The 15,718-nt window shown below is 35.4% G+C and overlaps 2 protein-coding genes across 2 annotated transcripts in view; one reads left to right on the top strand and one right to left on the bottom strand.

The window, feature by feature from the left end:
- Positions 1 to 1,970: 1,970 nt before the first annotated feature.
- znf277 (zinc finger protein 277) lies at positions 1,971 to 10,918 on the bottom strand. The gene is made up of 12 exons (XM_084397273.1): positions 10,855 to 10,918; positions 9,829 to 10,039; positions 9,634 to 9,722; positions 9,213 to 9,295; positions 6,629 to 6,720; positions 5,392 to 5,502; positions 4,671 to 4,803; positions 4,511 to 4,578; positions 4,330 to 4,426; positions 4,202 to 4,244; positions 3,930 to 4,104; positions 1,971 to 2,311 (listed from the first exon to the last, which is right to left on the bottom strand). Exons 1-12 carry the CDS (start codon positions 10,886 to 10,888, stop codon positions 2,125 to 2,127), a joined length of 1,323 nt encoding a protein of 440 aa, XP_084253399.1. The 5' UTR covers positions 10,889 to 10,918; the 3' UTR covers positions 1,971 to 2,124.
- A 113-nt stretch (positions 10,919 to 11,031) lies between these two features.
- The window catches only part of dock4a (dedicator of cytokinesis 4a), a 75,645-nt gene continuing 70,958 nt past the window's right edge, over positions 11,032 to 15,718 (top strand). The window contains exon 1 of the mRNA XM_084396896.1: positions 11,032 to 11,226. Coding sequence (XP_084253022.1) covers positions 11,190 to 11,226 — 37 coding nt within the window. The 5' untranslated portion in view covers positions 11,032 to 11,189. The remainder of the gene's footprint in view (positions 11,227 to 15,718) is intronic.

Below are 15,718 nucleotides of genomic sequence, written 5' to 3'. Positions count from 1 at the left end.
CGTGTGTGTTTGTGAGGGTAAGAATAGCAAAAAATTGGCCAACGTAATTTACAAGAATGTCATTTCGGTTTCTGAACAAATTCATCAGTCTGCAAGGGTGAAACTAATCATGTCTGGGTCATAGATCATCTCATTATCAAAGGTAAACAGACATAAGTTATTATATTTTGCATAAAGAAATAGGCTACTTTTGAACGAATTGTCATTGAAATAATACTTTTAGGTCATTACCGAACTGAAAAAAATATATTATTGTAATTTGAAAAATGTATTTGATTTAAAAAAATTATAATTAAAAAATGTTTATATTATATAAAATATCCAATCTACACAAAATTGTTTATTACAGTAAAAAAAAAATCATATGATTACATGAAAATGATAAATGAAAAATGTCACTGCCATAATGCAATTGTTTTTATATAATGCAAATTTTTATTTAAAACAGTTTAAATTATATTATTTACAATTATTCAACATATACTAAGATTTTTACAGGAAAAAATGCAATTAGAATTATTACAAAATAAAACAAATGAGGATTTCTATCCTTAATTTCCATGAAAAAAAAAAAAAAAAAAAAGAATGATCCTAAAATAGGTTTTAATTTCTTTATGCAAAATTATAAGTTCCTTTTGATAATGGGGTTAAGTCTGACCTAGAGATGCTCTTTATGAGATCCACATATTCTTATATGCAATACGTTACTGATTGGCTGAACAGCATTGCACCCTCTAACCATTTCGGCTGTTACAGCTTTAAGCTTACTGAATTTGTTTAACTCCCACTGCCATTTTATCACTTCTCATAACTTGTTTTCAAGACTATTAGCTTTAAAACTTCCAAATTCTGGATGTATCAGCACTGAAGAGTTGAATGCAGCGTTTGTAAAGCGTCAGAACGAGAACCTATCGAAGAGTGCCTCTTCTTAACTGCACTAGACAAAGCACAGCCTTATATTTGGCGTCTACAAGGGACGTAGTGTGCGTTTAACACTATAACCCACACATTCAGATCTGTCTATTGGAGAAGTGTATTTGTATTGATGTATTTGTTTATACAAAACAAGATTTTCTACTGCCCTTTATAAATTGAAACATTTATATTTTGTATACTTTGGTTGGTCTCATTTAACTAATATTGTGTGTTGCTAGCATTTATAGCAGTTCTATTACGACAAGACAGGTAACGTTCTGAAGTGCCTTGTGTAAGATTAGTCCTCACCAAAAAGAGTGAAATATGCAATATTTATTGATTTAAGACCCATGAAAAGGTCTAAAGCGTTGTGTTTTTTAAAAAGAAACCTGCGAATGACTTCAGCAAAGAATGAATGAGATGCTGGGATGATTTCAATGATTGTTTGCGTGTATGAAATCAGACATGAGAATGAGTTTGATATGAATAAAAGAGTTGCTCTTTTACTGCAACCAATTATGGAACTGTTTTTATTCTTCCGACATATATATTAAAAAATATATATAAAATGCAGATTCACTAAAGGTGCTGTCAAATTTACTATTGTTTGGCGAATATGCAATCGTGAATTTCACGCGAGGGCGAAAGATTTCCTCACGCAGATTTCGCAACGGGTTCAAGTTGTTTACAGTGTGTTTGAAAGTATATTAAACTATACTCTGATATTTTGTATACTGATATTGTAAATTAATGCTCTATAATATGATTTAATAATGTTTTTGAATATCTGCTGACTATTCTTAATAACAATTTAGCATCATTAGTGTTAATGGACCTGTGTATGGAGATTACAGTTTGCTTAATGTGGGAAGGTGTTGTGTGTTGATTATTCTGGCAATATCTTTAAAACACGTTAATATTTATAGTACCAATACTACTTGACTGCACTATCCAGCCATGAGCCAAAATTCCCAAACAAAAAGGCAATGCTAAATGTTTTTCAATCAAGATATTTTCAAATTCTTTTGATTCGGGTTTCCAATGATCCACTGATGGCATATTTAAATAAATAGTTTATTTGACTTCATTTTCACGATGTGAGCATTGAACAATGAACCCATATGAATAGAACTGAATAATCACACCATTAAACATTCATTTTTACATTGAAAACAATCAGAACATCATTTGAACACGATTCTCTCCTCTTCAGCTGGAGCCGCCCCTGTCTTTGAGAAGTTTACCAAGCACACTATTCTGTTTTAAGACCTTCAGGTTTGAAATGTCTTCAGCAATCACAGGAACTTCAGAGGTGTGATTTGGACCCTCAGATTCGCTCTCGCTGTCTGACAGAGCTGTAAGAAGTGCGTCGTTCTCGTACGTAGGGAAGTAGTATCTGGAAAAACAGCACATATTTTAAAGAGACCATATTATGCCCTTTTACAAAGTCTTGATTTTGTTTTTGGGGTCTACTAGAATAGTTTTTTATGCTTGAATGTAAAACAAAACAAAACGTTTTTCATATATTTTACATTGTTGCAGCACCTCTGTTCTCAGTCTGTCAGTAATGTTCGGTTAAGTTCCTGTCTCTATGAAGCCTCTCCTTCTGAAAAGCTCAATGTGCTCTGATTGGTCGGCTGGATCAGTGTGTTGTGATTGGTCAACTGCTTAAAGCGTGTTTGGTAAATGTAGCGCCCCTTACCATAACTGCAAGTTTCAACACACTACTAACACAACTCAACCAGGCCTCGCCTATTTTGCGTATTATTTAAATGAGTAATATTGTCACATGTTCATTCCCAGAAGAAAACTCAAGATTACAATGGAGGCGTTTCAGGAAGTTCAGAAGCAGTGCGCTCCTTTGGAGTGACTTTATGTTTTGTAACCCTGTGGATCTTTTTCATGCTCAAACAGCAACATTACACACTAAAGAAAGCTGAAAATATAAAAAAGCATAGTAGAGGACTTATTATAAATAATTTTTTTTTTTTTTTTTTTTACTTTTAAAGTATAAGAGAAGGTGCTCATTCTTATGGAAGCTTGTTTCCGCCACAAAATAAAACATTTTAAAAGATAATTGCGACTTTTTATCTCAGAATTGCGAGATATAAAGTCAGAATTGCGTGAAATAAAGTCGCAATTACGTGAAATAAAGTCAGAATTGCGAGATATAAAGTCAGAATTGCGTGAAATAAAGTCAGAATTGCGTGTCATAAAGTCAGAATTGCGAGATATAAAGTCAGAATTGCGGGAAATAAAGTCAGAATTGCGTGTTATAAAGTCAGAATTGTGTCATAAAGTCAGAATTCTGACTTTTTTTCTCGCAATTGCGACTTTATATCACGCAATTCTGACTTTATAAAACGCAATTGCGACTTTATATCGTGCAATTCTGACTTTATATCTCCCAATTGCGACTTTATTTCTCAGAATTGCGACTTTATATCACGCAATTGCGACTTTATTTCTCAGAATTGCGACTTTATATCTCGCAATTACGACTTTATTTCTCAGAATTGCGCCTTTATATCACGCAATTGCGACTTTATATCTCGCAATTGCGACTTTATTTCCCAGAATTGCGACTTTATAACACGCAATTCTGACTTCATATCTCGCAATTGCGACTTTATTTCTCACAATTCTGACTTAATATCTCGCAATTGTGAGAAAAAAAGTCACAATTCTGACTTGATATATCGCAATTGTGAGAAAAAAAGTCTGAATTGTGAGATAACAGTCACAATTATTATTATTTATTTATTATTCATTGGCGGAAACAAGCTTCCATACATTCTGATGTTCTAAGCCAATTTAAAATATAAAACAATTTAGGCTAGTTTTTAAATTACATATATAATTCATTTCAATTCCACAGTCTTTATTGACTAATATAATAAAAATATAATCTAAAAGAAATTATATAAATATTTTGAATATTTTATATTACTCAATAATAAAAACAAATAATATAAAATACCAAAGAAATGGTCATGTGAAGAAGAGATACTTACTGCGGTTGGTCCCAGTGTGAGACCTCAGGCAGCTGCATCACATGACCTTTGTTAACAAGGTGTTGCACCAGTTCCTCTTTGCTCTCAAACTTCTCCTGACAGCAGTAGCAGCGGCACTGGTGAAGCTCACGACGGATGTAATTCACTAGTTTGACTTGCTGATAAAACTTTAGGTCTGGACAAACGACGCAAATGACATTAAAGACCTTCTGTGTGCTCATGGGTTCTTCTCAAAAACAGGCCTACATCTCCGTTCATGCGATTATACTCACTTAAGTCTGTTTTTAATTTGTGCAGGTCAAATTCATGAGTCTCCTGGAAAAAAAAATGTAAAAATGAATAAAATATACATGTGTAATACTTTTTAGAAGCACTCATATATATAAATGGTATCGTTTACCTCCATGTGTGTGTACATTTTCTCCATCGTCTCCGCTTGCTGCTCACAAAACAGACACACGGCACACACGGGATGGGCCTGCCAGTCCGACCAATCGCTGCGGAGATTGCAGAATATCAGGAGTGAGAATAAAACTGAAAATGTGACCTCTGAAGATCAAGTAAAAAGATGAAGGTCTTACTCATCTTCATCTTCAAACATCTCCCTGTCATCTTCAGACTGCACCTCCTCCCATGTCTTCCCCAACTCCTGCAATAGTGTAAACAGGACAAAATAGATTTCATACTGAGGATTTATTAGTTCAGGTGAGAAACATAATACAAACCAATACACGGACATACCAGGTAATTGATGATGTAGAAGCGGTCGTAGTCGTTATTTTTAGCGTTAATTCGTCGATGCTGCTTTTTCCTCATGTGATCTTTCAAGGTGGTTTTGTCTCTGAATGTCTTCTCACAGTACAGACACTGCATGCTATGTAAAATAATGTTAATATGAATGTCTAATTTCACAATCTTTTTATCTTTTACAATTTTACAATATAAGGGTCAGTGCTTATTTTGATTTCCTAAGCCAATTTAAAACATACAATTATTTAGTTTGTGAACTAAAATGATACAATATTTAAGTAAATGGTTTTAGTTATCGAAAACATTATGCTTGAAAGTGCCTAAATGTTATATGGGACAACGGACCAAACTAACTTGCTTGAAAAATACTAAGAATTAATAAATAAAATGAACAACAGGAGATATTCAGTCATTGGAAAACTAAAAATTTTTAAATATACAATATATAGAAATATATATTTAAAAAGATACATATACATACACTGTGTAAAATAACTTGCATTATGCCTTTAAAATGTTTCATTTTTGCATCTTCTCTCTATTTATATGTCACTGACCCAAAAACTAACCCAACTTGGTGACTTGGGATTAATGCAATGACAGCAAGCACCAAAAGAGGGCGTTCATACCTTCTCCATCTCAATTTAATTTTTTTTAATTTGTGATAATAATAGTATGATATATATATAGGCTAAAATCTTAAAACACTGACTTCTCCAGTTTTAACTCCAGAGTGTGGAGGAACTCTGTGCAGTAGACGATGTTGTCAGGCAGGCCGATGCTGAATGAGTGTTCTTTAGCCATGTGGTTCAGCAGTGAAGACCTGCAGTGACAGAACAGGGTACAAATACAGCACTTTAATTTAATATGCAGTGCTGTTTGATGCTGTGAGTTGCAAAAAACTCATCCTAAGATGAGCGTCAGAGTGGTGGAACGAAGAACGAAACTGCATTCATGAATTTTGCTTAGCTCACTCTGACTCCGCAAGGTAATCTGTCTAGGCCGTTTAGTTAAATTAGCTGATTAATATTCATGTGCAAAGTCTTCATCTTGGTATGATTAGATTTAGATTTTCCTATGCAAATTGAGTTGCATGGCCTTGCAGATGTTTCATGCCAAATGTATTATAGTATATAAATTAAATATACGTATACGATTTAAAATAAAAGAATTTAAATATTTATTTTTTTATTTAAAATGTATATGTACATACAATTATATATATATATATATATATATATATATATATATATATATATATATATATATATATATACATACACACAATTTAAAATAAAAATATAATTAATATATATATATATATATATATATATATATATATATACACATACACACAATTTAAGAATATTTTATTTCAATAAATAATTGCTATTTATAAATAATAATTATTAAATAAATCAGAGATTGAATCTGTTGTAAGGTCATGTCCAAGAGGACAAAACTCAAATGTCAATAATTTCACTTCAATTATGATTAGAAATTAAATGTATAGATCCAAGAATAAGGAATGAATCAGAAATGAGTTTTAAATGCAACCGACAGTGGTAGGTTACATAATTTAAGATCAGCAGAATGTGTATGTGTGTGTGTGTGTGTGTGTGTGTCTGACCCAGAGACCTTATTCACAGCAGCGCCATCTTTGATTTTTAATGGAAATGAAAGCGAGGCTGTGAGAGACAGACATTCCCAGACACAATGCTTTTAAATTGTACTGCTAATGAAACACTGCAAAAATATCTTTCTAAGGAACTTCAGTAGACAAAAAACTCGAGCTTTGGAGTTTGGAAAATAATAAGTGATTTAGGAGCTTTATACAGGTTTTTACAGCGGATGCCACTAAAAACACAGCAAGTCTATCCCTCACAGCCTCGCTTTCATACCTGTCATGGCGCTGCTCTGAATAAGGTCTATTCACAAGCAATAGTCACCTGTTTCCAGCAAACTCCTCACTGCAGAACATACATGTGCGACGAAACGTTGTATCGTCCCGCTCTTTTTGCTGCTGCTCCAGAACTTTCTCCTATCAAAACATATCAAACTTCATCACAGACTTATCCAGCATTAGAAGCATTAGAATTTGGTTACATAATAGTGAGCCTATAAAGAAAATTCATAATTGGTATGAATCTCAGTGTGGTGTGTTTTTATCATTCTGGGTTTCTGAAAACCCGCTGTTCGACTGCCATAATCATCGATAATTATCGCAGACGCAATCTGCAAGTGATTGGTGTTTGATAAACAGTGCTAATCTTCTCGGCTCGAGAATTATCGACGTGCAGCGTGTCACCGAATGATTGAGAAAGGTCACAGCTGCACTGTTAAACAGCTGGTCGCCACACTGCAGAGCGACTGCAGAGGTTGCCTAGCAACCACAATCGCAGATATTTTTTGCCAGAGATGAAATGTGTGTATGATGAGTATGTTGACTCATAATATCTCTGCAAAAACAATCTGTATGGGGGGGGAGTGGGGATTTTCACTGAACACTGTCAGGTACGTTCAGGTACAGTACATAACCACTGGATTTCTGCTGCATTACTTTTGTTATACAGTAATATTGTGGTTTTGAATCGTTGCAACAAGACATCAGAATGGATGCTTTATACATGATCAATTTCCAAGTGATATATCAGTTCGCATTATTCATAAGCTTTTAAAACAACAATAACTTTGTTTCAATAATGTTTTAACAAAATGCAATAACATTTTCAAGCTATTAAATTACATTTCCTGTCTTAAAGGGATACTCTACTTTTTTGGGAAATAGGCTCATTTTACAACTCCCCCAGAGTTAAACAGTTGAGTTTTACCGTTTTCGAATCCATTCAGCCGATCTCCGGGTCTGGGGGTCCCACTTTTAGCATAGCTTAGCATAATGAATTGAACCGGACAAGACCATTAGCATCTCTCTCAAAAAAATTAACAAAGAGTTTCGATATTTTTCCTATTTAAAACTTGACTCTTCTGTAGTTACATCGTGTACTAAGACCGACGGAAAATGAAAAGTTGCGATTTTCTAGGCTGATATGGCTAGGAACTATACTCTCATTCCTGCGTAATAATCAAGAAACTTTGCTGCCGTACCATGAGTGCAGCAGGCGTAATGATATGACGCAGCACCTGATAATAGTCCCCAGCTCAGTAGCCTATTATCAGGCGGCATGCGCTGCGTCATATCATTACGCCTGCTTCACCCATGGTACGGCAGCAAAGTTTCTTGATTATTACGCAGGAATGAGAGTATAGTTCCTAGCCATATCAGCCTAGAAAATCGCAACTTTTCATTTTCCGTCGGTCTTAGTACACGATGTAACTACAGAAGAGTCAAGTTTTAAATAGGAAAAATATCGAAACTCTTTGTTAATTTTTTTGAGAGAGATGCTAATGGTCTTGTCCGGTTCAATTCATTATGCTAAGCTATGCTAAAAGTGGGACCCCCAGACCCGGAGATCGGCTGAATGGATTCGAAAACGGTAAAACTCAACTGTTTAACTCTGGGGGAGTTGTAAAATGAGCCTATTTCCAAAAAAAGTAGAGTATCCCTTTAAGTAATAGGATTTGTGGGTAGAAAAAAATATTAAAGTCCCCCTGTAGTCAATAATTTTATCCCTTAAAACTCATCTTTGATCACCAAAATTGCACGTTTTTGCCTTAACTTTTTTTATAATTCTTCATGCCTTAAAATAGCTTGAATGTAACTCTACACCCTTGCCTCATTTAGTATACGCGGTTCTATGAATATGCAAATTAGCCCCGCCTCCACTCACTCACACCAGCTCAGAGATTCATTGATGTTGATGATGATCACACGTTGACATGATTGGTTACAAGGTAGTTTGTGACGTCGGAAACACCAGCGATTTCAAACCGCGTTTTTGAGACTGTCTTTGGTTCACTGCAGTTTTAAGGAGAAATATCTTTTTACAGTCTATGGAAAATACTCAGCAATGGTGTTCACTTATGAATTTGCACATGGTTCATCTTAAAGCACATTTAAAACAGCACATAGACATATAAACAACATTAAAAGCTTGATTTTTTTACCAAAGGGGAACTTTAAAGGGTTAGTTCACCCAAAATGTTTTATTATTTCATAATTTAATTTACTCAATTACTTATATGACTTTCTTCTTTCAGATGAACACATTCAGATTTATATTAATAAATATCCTACGCCCGTTATACACTACTATTATATACACTACTATCAGTACATCAGCATTTTTCAATAACATTTTTACCATAAAATTATTTCAATAAAATAAATAAATAAAATAACCTTTTTAATGTAAAATTTAAATGCAAATGAAAATGTCTGAAAAGAGAAAATACACAAAGACTAATCATATGATGGTGTCACTCATATTCTAGGGTTTCTGCATATTAGTCCGACTGGAATCTGTGCTGCTGTAGGATCAGTTTTGAATATTCATAAGCTAATGTCACATAGGGTTAGAGCTGATCCCAGCAGCACTCCTGACCGCAGGTCCTTGTCTTTTTACAGACACTCACCAGTCGTCTCTGTTGTAGCTGCTCTCTAAGGATTCTGTCCTCTGGCAGCGCATCACATAACAGGAAGTAGAGCTCTTGTTGTTCTAAAATGACACAAAGCAGCTTTTTGGTTATTAGAGTCCAGTGTAAAAAGGACACAAGACTTTAGGCATCACATTTAAATCATACAATTTAAAGGGGTATTTCTCAGACCAGTGTTATTTTAGAATTATTTATGTACTGTTATAGTACTTATTAATATTTTAAATATGTGATTTTGTTATGCACTTAGTTTAATTTTTTCTTTTTAGTCCAAATTCATTTTTATTTCACTTTTAGTTTTAGTAATTTTAGTACTTAAAGGGATGGTTCGGAGTAAAATCAACCAAGGGTCCTTTGCACCATGACCTCGGGCCAAACACCCCCTCCAAATGTTTCTTACCTTCAGGACCTTCAGAATTGGTCTTGATAACACTGCAGAAGTCTGTGATGGGTTGTTCTGTGAACCGTTTCTTCCAGTACAACATATACCTGCAACAAATCAATAAAAAAGGTTTCATTATTTTGTGTTATTTGTATTGTACCGGTCTAATATCTCTTTAGAGACATGTAGGTTACAAATCACGTAAAGTCTCACCGTGGAAAGTCTGCGATGAGTTTGACATCAGCAATAACCAGTTTGTGATCCAACACCATGTGCTTAAGAAGTTGGTCTTTTTCAGGAGAGGGAAAAGAGTCGGAACAGAGCACGCAGGTCACCGGATGGCCATCGCTGGAGGCGGCGAGACAAGCGCTACCACACAGCTGCTCAGGGAAACAAAGTGGCTCTAGTATGCAATCCTGCTCACCTAGAAATGAGAGAAAACACTTAACGCATCTTAATACATTCATTAAATATGATGCACAAATACATTTGTGTTTTATAAACAACTGAAGCCTATGAATTAATTCGAGAAACCCTTGTCTCGTACATCAGGACCCCGCATGCAACATCATCACACAAACAAGCAGCTGATTCACACAAAATGAAGGTCTGACTCATGTAAACAGCAGGTTATTCTCTAAAAACCTGATACATTTGTGCTCCTAAGTGCACTTAATGAGTTGTTTTGCCTATTCGAAGTGAGGGTCACTGTCTGTCATCTATTAGAAAGATAGTTCATCCATAACAACTCAACCACCCACTCCCTGCTGGGGGAAAACAGCTTGATCTAGTCTAAGATGGTCTACTGGTTTGAGCTGGACTGCCTAACCGGTCAGACTGGTCTGTTGCTGATTGTAAAGCGTTTGTGGCTACTTTCCATCTAGAAGACCAGATTTACAGGGCTGGAAGACATATATAAACTAGCTTTGACGAGTAAAACCACCAATCCAGATGAGTATTACAAAATGACTAGTTATTATCCGGTGTCCTTTTTAAAAAACTAAACAAAAAACAACGTCATCATTCACATGTGCCATGAAAAACAGACGACAAACTTACATTACGGTAATAATAATTTATATGCAGACTTGTTATAACTAACATTTGCAAAAGGTAGCTGGCGGGCATGTTTAGGAATATCAAAATAGAGCTTTTTAAAAATGTAAACATTCAAATAAGCTCAAACAAAGCAATATAATGCCAACATATCTGCCAATATGTTTAATTTGGTTAACCAACCTGTCAAATTAGTGTTGTGCATATGAGCTGCCATTTTTTTTTTAAGTCACGTGACCTGGTAGATGTCTCATTGACCAATCAGAGTTAAACCACAGCTTGGTGTGCGGGTTTTTGGGCATTGTAGTTTTCTATCCAAGCTTTCTCATTCATTTCCTACATCTCCCATGAGGCAATGGTGTTTTTCTTCAGGGCTGAGAAGTGTGGTGTATGTGGGATGCTGCTGTGGCTCTGCCCTCAGAACAATACAGTGCAACCCTGTGTAACAACAATATGGATAGCACCCGCCGTATTTGCCCTGTTTTATAGCACATTTATTTCACTTGACGCGGGAAAAAATGTGGATACCGACTGAACATGAAAAATATGGCGTTGGTAAGTAATATATTTACATTATATTGCCGCATCGTTAATAAAACGCAAGTTAAATCGCTGCAGGTGCGATAATGAGCCGTGACATCCACAATCTGATGCCAGATGAAATGTCACATCATTTTCCGCTCATTTAAAATCTTGAAGGCAAGTGACATAATAATGAATATCGAGTGTTTTTATTATTAGTAGTATATATAATTATTATAATATTTTTTTTTTTCATTTTTCGGCTGGAATTGTTTATGTTGTTTTCCTTCATTAATTTGAATGGTCATCTTGAATGGCTCTTATATGCAGCAATAAGAAGAAATAGCCGCAGTAAAGGCTGATCTTTTGTCTTTCTTCACACAGACGCTCTAATTCATTTACTGAGAATATGATTTTACATCTAAAATCGAAACGATGCAAAAAAAAAAAAAAAAAATATATATATATATATATATATTCATCATTATCAGTCCTATCTGTTATTGCATCAACAGCAACCAATAACGTATTCGATTTGCTTTTAGTTAATATTTTATTAATTTAATGTTTATGTATTGACATTTTGTTTACAGATTTACATTTAGGCTATATGGTATTGTATACATATATATATCTGCCTTTAAGGTATCTATCTATCTATCTATCTATCTATCTATCTATCTATCTATCTATCTATCTATCTATCTATCTATCTATCTATCTATCTATCCCATCTGTCTGTTAGTCTATCTAAAGAGTTTTTAAATGCATCTGTGATCTGTCTTTCTTTTCTCTGTATGTGTACACACACACACACCCTGTTTACATATTGATAAATGAATTATGGACTAAATTACATGAAATAATGCTTGCATTAAGTGCAACCAAATCTTCAGGGCAAGTTAAATGATAACCTTAGTGATTTTATTTTGATTTGTTATTTTTTGTAAGTTTGTTGTGATAACAGCTGTCAGTTTGAAGGATGATTTTTTGGCAGTCTGGAATCTGCTCATCTCTCATTGGCTGATAGCTAGAGACAAAGTCAGTTGAGCGGCGTGAGGAATCCAGTAGTAAGAGTTCACATGGACCTCAGGTCTTCTGTGATCTCGTTCACTACAGCTTTACTCAAATAAACAACATGGTGACATTTGGTCATTTCTTCACTTAGAAGGAGAGAAGGTCAGAGCAAAGAAGAGAGGTGGTTGGAAGGGGCAAGGGAGGGATGGACGATAAACAAAGCCTGTGTTTCTCTGTGCTTAAATTGTAGAATGATATTATGGCAAATTGGGAAAGGATTTTCTTTATTCACATTGGTGACAAGCCACATCTGGAGCATATCGCACTGGAAAATGGCTGCATATTACAGTGCTGCTCTTGGAAAGTGTACACTGCTACCGAAACCTTTATCAGTCATGAAATATGGATGGAGTCCAGCCGGGATGGCACACACACATACACACAAATGCATGCATACACATTTTATACACAGGCGTCCACTGTAATCTTGGCCTCTCAGCCCTTTTTGGTTGCAAATTCAGCTTAATGAACCATCTGCTATTTACAGTAAATGTATCATAATGCAATGGCATTTCAAACAAGAATGTGTCTGTTGATCATCTTCCCACACCTGGCTTTTCCTCATAAACCAAAGCTGATGAAAGGAATTGAGGCTATAAAGTGAAGAGAATTTTGCCAAAAAAAATCAACATTTTGTCATTATTTTTTCTCATCTGTAGTTCTGTTGTGGAACACAAAAGGAGAAGTTTTTGTCCCTAAAATTACATTAAATGGGGACTGGAGTGTTCAAACTTCAAAAAGGACAGAAAAGCACCTTAAAATGATCATAAATGTAGTTTATATGATATGTGTGCAATATCTCGAATCTTCTGAATTAATTCAAGTAGTGTAATGTGAGTAACAAATTAAAACTTAAAGACATAATTATTAAATTCTTATATTCTTAAATTCTAATAAAATCATAAATTCTGTAATCATTTACTCACCCTCATGTTGTTCCAAACCTGTACGACTTACATTCTTCCGTGGAAAGAAGATGTTTTGAAAAATGAAAAAGTGTTTTTGTGCATACAATGAAAGTCAGTGGATCCCATTAACTTTCATCCGTATGGACAAAAACAGTAAAAACATTCTACCAGATAACATGAGACTTGTCTTATTTGGATGAACGCTCCTTTTAAACTTGAAATCACATAATTCTGAATGTCATCTCTGCATCCGTGCTGAATTGAGAGGCTGATCGGCTAGTGATGAAAACCACCATGTGGGATCTGCAGGGAACAGCTGGGAACAGACAGTTTGACAAGACCATATTGGTTTATAATTACGCCATAATGTTCAGAACATTTAATCAGTAAAGTGAAAGCTAATGTCACCAGCACATAACACTTTTCTTGTAACTTTTTGTTCCAGACTCCCACATATGCATCAGCACCGTGTGACATCTCTTCCGATTGTTAAAGAATTTAGCATAATTGAAACATCAACCGCTTTACTTATCATCAGACCAAAAGCTGATCTCAGTCAAACTCTTTAGCGGTAAAAGCTGGTAGTCTGGGATCGCCGCGTCCCGTTCCCGTGCTTCTCGGCTCGGGATTTATGATTGGAGCGCATTCGGCATACAAATGAGTCTCTTGCTTTTGTCACATGCTGACTGGGCGCCTACTGTGCCCTGGTCAACAGGCACGCTGCCACTCCGAGAAAGAGATAAGATTGACAGATAAAGCTAGAAGAGGCCTAGTCAGCTGCTAGATCTGTGAGACGTTGGTAGGAATTAAATGAGACTTCCAGTGCACACATAAGCTCTGTTCCTAAACCCAGTGCATCATGGGATGTAAAAGCTGTTGGGTCATTCCGTGTCAACTCAACCAGAGGTCCCCGGCTCAAATTTTTGATTTTGTTCATATTTTTTCTGTAGAAAGACAAACATAAATAGTGATGAAAGCCAAATATTACATGTCACAGATTTGCTGTTTTGTAGAGGGGGGTCAAGAGATTTGGAGCCAATTTACCGGGGTGTAAAAATGACTTTAGAAAGATGACAGCATCATTATTTTTATTTTTACACAGAGATTGGTAGATCTATTAGTAAATCCTGTTGACTGTAGCAATCTTTGTTTCATTATATGCCATTGGTGACAGTTTAAAAATGGCAAAAGATGCAAGTTTTTTGCCTCAAGTTTGCATGCCTGTAACTCAAGAAGTATTAAAGATATCTTAATGTCCTTTTAGATTCTGTATCTTAGCAAACTTTTCTTTTGGTGTCTTCATTTTAAAGGCCCTCGATGGTTCAATCCCAGAGATATGGAGATCTTAATGCGGCTCCATGAGTAAATTGGAAAATTGTACAAATTTTCAGGGGTTAAAAAGCAAATGTGAGTCACGTTGCATACAGCTGGTACTTTTATCTTTTAAGGAGGAATATCTAAAGAACAAATAATGTTAAAACAAATAGTGGATTACTCAGTAAATATACATCCATGGCATTTCATCACCATTTATGCTTGTCTTTGTACAGAAAAAATATTAACAAAATCCAAAATTTGAGCCTGGGAAGTGTCCGAAATTTGGTTCATTTGACACGGAATGACCCTGTTCCAAAAGGTTGGCAGCAACATTATGCTGCCCACAAATTTTTGGCCAAATCATTAGGCAGCACTCCATGTATCCTTCACTTATGCGCCAGAGAAACAAGCGCGTTTTTGCGGGAGCTCTATATATTCCTATGGCATCGTTGTCAAAGATTAGGCTAATTAGCTGGTGAAGTTACTTATTGTTGAGTTAACGAAAGTCAAATTTTAAAGTGACTTTCACTCAACGTTTGTGTGTTATTTACATTTATAATATTGAAGTAAGAGGCTGTTATCTTAGCAACTGGCTAATGTGAAACAGTGAGCACTATAGAGCATTTCAAAGCAGACACTTATGAAGTTTTATTTCAGTGGGATGCTGTCTGTGTAGACAATTGATGACAGCTTGATAGGTTTTTGAACACATACTTTGTACATACTGCCATATACTTAAAGATTTGTGAAAGCTTAAAGGTTTATGGCCCACGGCGAGCTTTCACAGTTCAAACAGCTGCATGTCGCAAGAATCACAACAAGGTGTAAAAGTGTCATTATTAGTGAGTGCTTTGAAACCGGTGATCTAGGAGCGTATTTTTTTAAATATCCCGTCACTGCAAAGACTCAGTTTAGAGCGAGAACAGGATAGAGATTTGAATCATTCATGCTTATAACAATCTCAGCAGCTCTTTCTGCATAATTCATTGCGTGTTACCACTTCAATAACGTACTACTTGCTACGTTCTCAGTCACTGCCAAAACAATCGTTAGGGTTTTATTCTTTGTTACAATCAGCTCATCTAGCACCCTGTTGCCAGTATCCACTCATATTTTACTCACTCCCATAATTCCTTTCGCCATCCAGGAGATGGCAAAAAAGAAGCCAATATTGGATTCATTTTTCTGCAGCCTTGCCAGGAACAGGAATCTCTACAGATTAC

Source organism: Rutilus rutilus, assembly GCF_951802725.1.
Source record: "Rutilus rutilus genome assembly, chromosome: 23".
In the NCBI taxonomy this organism is placed as follows: domain Eukaryota; kingdom Metazoa; phylum Chordata; class Actinopteri; order Cypriniformes; family Leuciscidae; genus Rutilus; species Rutilus rutilus.
The sequence above is the reverse complement of the archived record's forward strand: the minus strand, read 5'-3'. Positions and strand labels throughout refer to the sequence as shown.

Excerpts from the sequence above, each read along its gene's own strand:
- znf277 (XM_084397273.1), bottom strand. The coding sequence starts at position 10,888 with ATGGCAGCTCATATGCACAACACTAATTTGACAG. Across the intron at positions 4,804-5,391 it reads CTGGAGTTAAAACTGGAGAA|CATGCAGTGTCTGTACTGTG; the intron begins GTCAGTGTTTTA and ends TATTTTACATAG. Across the intron at positions 4,579-4,670 it reads TCTACATCATCAATTACCTG|GAGTTGGGGAAGACATGGGA; the intron begins GTATGTCCGTGT and ends ACACTATTGCAG.